The sequence below is a fragment of the Mesitornis unicolor genome, unplaced genomic scaffold, assembly GCF_000695765.1.
Source record: "Mesitornis unicolor isolate BGI_N332 unplaced genomic scaffold, ASM69576v1 scaffold49219, whole genome shotgun sequence".
In the NCBI taxonomy this organism is placed as follows: Eukaryota; Metazoa; Chordata; class Aves; order Mesitornithiformes; family Mesitornithidae; genus Mesitornis; species Mesitornis unicolor.
Genome location: NW_010208839.1, coordinates 419 through 3950, shown reverse-complemented (window position 1 = coordinate 3950; position 3532 = coordinate 419). Strand labels below are relative to the sequence as shown.

The 3532-nt window shown below is 59.5% G+C and overlaps 1 protein-coding gene across 1 annotated transcript in view; it reads left to right on the top strand.

The window, feature by feature from the left end:
• Positions 1 to 3344, top strand: part of SH3BP1 (SH3-domain binding protein 1) — an 8768-nt gene extending 5424 nt beyond the window's left edge. Inside the window, exons 10-18 of the mRNA XM_010192643.1 lie at positions 129 to 271; positions 356 to 467; positions 564 to 645; positions 1334 to 1414; positions 1525 to 1641; positions 2024 to 2121; positions 2233 to 2356; positions 2522 to 2637; positions 3076 to 3344. Coding sequence (XP_010190945.1) covers positions 129 to 271; positions 356 to 467; positions 564 to 645; positions 1334 to 1414; positions 1525 to 1641; positions 2024 to 2121; positions 2233 to 2356; positions 2522 to 2637; positions 3076 to 3344 — 1142 coding nt within the window. The remainder of the gene's footprint in view (positions 1 to 128; positions 272 to 355; positions 468 to 563; positions 646 to 1333; positions 1415 to 1524; positions 1642 to 2023; positions 2122 to 2232; positions 2357 to 2521; positions 2638 to 3075) is intronic.
• The last annotated feature ends 188 nt before the right edge of the window (positions 3345 to 3532 follow it).

Below are 3532 nucleotides of genomic sequence, written 5' to 3'. Positions count from 1 at the left end.
GGTGTCTTCCCCCCCCGGCCTCTGCTCCCCCCCAGCCAGTCCCAGCTCAGAGTGAGATTTTGGCATGCCCAGATGCCGGATGGTCCCGGTGGCCAGCATCCCTCCCAACATTCACTTCTCTCTTCCAGAGCCCTCCTGTGCTGCATATACCCCAGTGGTGGGGTACTACGGCGTGCCCCTAGAGACACACCTCAAGAGCTTGGGCCGGGAGATTGCGCTGCCCATTGAAGCCTGTGTCATGATGCTGCTTGCCTCTGGCATGAGGGAGGAGGTAGGCAGCGCTTCTGACACCTCTGACATCCTCCTGTTCAAAACGCAGCCCCTTGCATCCCTTCCCTCTTTGCCCCATTCCCAGGGACTCTTCCGGCTGGCAGCAGGCGCCTCAGTGCTGAGGAAGCTGAAAAGCAGCTTGGCCAGCGGCTCCAACGCCCTGGAGGAGTTTTACTCGGACCCCCACGCCGTGGCTGGTGGGTGCTGGTGAGGCAGGTTGGGGGGGACACGGTTGGGCAGTCCCTGCCATCCCCCAGCCGCCATCACCCCCGCCACTCATCCTCCACTCTCAGGTGCACTGAAATCCTACCTGCGGGAGCTGCCCCAGCCTTTGATGACCTTCGAGCTCTACAACGAATGGGTCAAAGTGGCCAGGTGGGTCTGTGCATCGAGGTGGAAAAGCCTGGTGGGACTCAAAAAGCCCCCTCCGCCACCCTGGCACTCAGAGCAAGGCTGCTCAGCCTCATTTGACACATGGGGAGTACAAACATAGCACCTGGTCTGACCCATGCTCAGCAGAAATCCAGACAGCCCAAAATCTCAGAGAATCACAATTTTAAAATATGGTAGTGCAAGGGGGAAGGCTACACCCTTTTTGATTGCAAGAAGAGCTTAGCCTGTGAAGACCCACTTGGCCCCAAGAGTGTGAGCTCCATCCTAAACCAAGTTTGGCCACTTGCTTTTGGGATGGCAGGGGTGGCCAGGGTCTTCCCCTGGGGAAAGGGGGAGAGCATCTTTCTGAAGGGATCGTTTCAGCGCTAAAGAGCCCCATCGTCATGGTGCAATAGGGTGGCTGCTCATGGCAAGGAAGTGCACAATCCCAGGCCTACCCACAAGCTAAATTTGTATTGTATTAAATCCCTCTGAGACTTTGGAGTGTAATGTTATCCTCCGTGGATGCCTGCCTTAGCTGCTGAGTAAAGGCAGCAGGAGGGCATCTCCATCCCCAGGGCTGTGGCCCGCACAGGACGGCCAACACTGGCCTTCCTCCCTCGCAAGCTGTGTCCCTCTCTGTCGTAGGGAGCGGGCTGAGCTCTCTGCTCCTCCTTCTTCTCTCTCGCAGCTTAAAGGACATTGATGGCCGCGTACTGAGCCTGCAAGACACCTGCAGCCGCCTGCCCCGTGAGAGCTACAACAATCTGAGGTGTTTTGCAGGGATGGGGCTTCTTCAGCCTCAAGCAATCACTGGGGGGCAGCTGTTCCCTCTCTCTGAAACTGTACTTACTGCCCCCTTACCCTCCTTTTGCCCCGCAGGTACCTGATCAAGTTTTTAGCCAAGCTGGCCGAACACCAGGAGGTGAATAAAATGACCCCCAGCAACATCGCCATCGTGCTGGGCCCCAACCTGCTGTGGACGCAGCAGAGCACAGAGTAAGGCCTGGCCTGGAGGGGTGGGAAGCGGCTCTGGGTGCCCTGAGCACTGACATCATGGGAAGGGCTGACTCTGCAGCCTTCAGGCTGCTCTAAAGCGCCTGTGCCTCTTCCATCCTCAAGTCCCATCTCCCATCCATGCACTTCCCAAGTGGCACATCCGCTTCCCAAAGCACTTGTGACATGGATGGCTTCCAACACCGTTGGCCTCCAACACCAAACCAGGGTTTCCAGGACAGAGAACAAGGCCCATCTCCCACCCTACCACTTTCCTCAGCTGTGCTGTCCCCTCCTTGGGCTCTGCATCCCCCCAGAAATGAACACACAAAGGTTTAATGCCCCAAAAGCCTTTCTTGATGCCTCGCTCACCCCTGTCTCTCAGAGACCCCGTGCAACTGGACTTGGCCTCAGTCTCCTCCATCCAGGTGGTGGGCGTGGTGGAAGCCCTCATCCAGAATGCGGACACCCTCTTCCCCGGAGGTAGGGCCAGGGCCTTGCTCAGGGACTGATGAGGGTAGGAAGGGAAAGGGACATTTCTCCATCCCCAGGAGACACCTTCCACACAGGATGCCCTCCTTTCTCTCCACCCAGAGGTAGATTTCAACGTCTCAGGCATGTTCACACCACCCAGCGGACTTGGCGAGGCCACCTCAGTGGAAGAGCCATCCCCTGAGCCCCCTCCAACCAGCACCCCCGTGCTCCCAGATGGAGAGGCGTAAGTCCAGCAGGAGCTGGGAGCTCTGGCTGTCCCAGCTCTCCCCATGTCCTTCCCCATCCCACCCCATGCCACAGGCCGTGCCCTTGCAGGCAGATGCAAGGTGCCTCAGCGCCAGGACCGCCATGCCCTACCAAAGCCTGATCTGTCCCATTCTCTGTGCAGCACCTCAAGGGACACTGAGGCCAAGTCTCAGCCGGCATTCACAGCAGTGACCACACCGTCTCCCGAAGCCATGGCGCCACCAGCTCCGCAGATGACAGAGGACACCGCCCGCAAAGGTTAGGGTGCCCTAGATAGCATAGTGCTTGGGAGAAGACACTCCTCCCTCCAACATCACTTCCTCTGGTTTGCCTCCATCCCACTATTCCCCACACAAAAGGGTGCTGGGGACATCCCTGCCACCAAATGAAAGGAAGGGGCAGCACAGCCAGGATCTAGCCCCTCGTGTGCTCCATTCCCAGCTGAGGTGGGTTTGCAGGGGTGGATGTAGCCGGTCCTCCAGTGTCAGGGTGAACACCTCCCATAAAAAGGTGTCAAAGCTCATGGACTGGTGTACGCTTGGGTCTGCAGTTTTGGGAGCTGAGCAAGGGGCAGCTTGTCAGTCAGTCTGCCTGCAGCCTGACCCTGCCTGACCCACAACCAGCACCATGGCCAATTCTCCCCCATGGAGAGACCCTGGCAGAGGGGACCTCAGCTGACCCCAGCTTTCTTTGCAGGCAAACGCCCAGCTCCAGTCCGACCAACGATGCCACCACCACCCGTGGCCCAGCCTCGGAGCATGGCTCCTGCCCCGGCAGCCCCTGAGCACACAGCCAGCCCCAAAGCCCGGCCACGACGGATGGTTGGGGGAGCCAACCGAGCCCCCTCCATCCCACCACCGCTCCCTCCACAGCCAGCACGCCGCCACAGCAAAGACGCCCTGCCATCCCCCAGACCTCTTGCTGGGGAGGCCGATGCAGCAGCAGCAGCAGCAGCCATGGACTAGAAAAAGGGGGGCCAGCCACTGCCTGAGGGAGGAAGGAGCCCCCTGGCCACATCGCCACCAGCAGAACAGCCCACAGAGAACTGAGCAGGGTGGGAGGTGCAGGGGCATCACAAGGCCAGGGAGATTGCATCCGCTATCCCTCTGGGACCCAGTAGGTGCTGTGGAAACACCGAGGGGGGACAGCACTT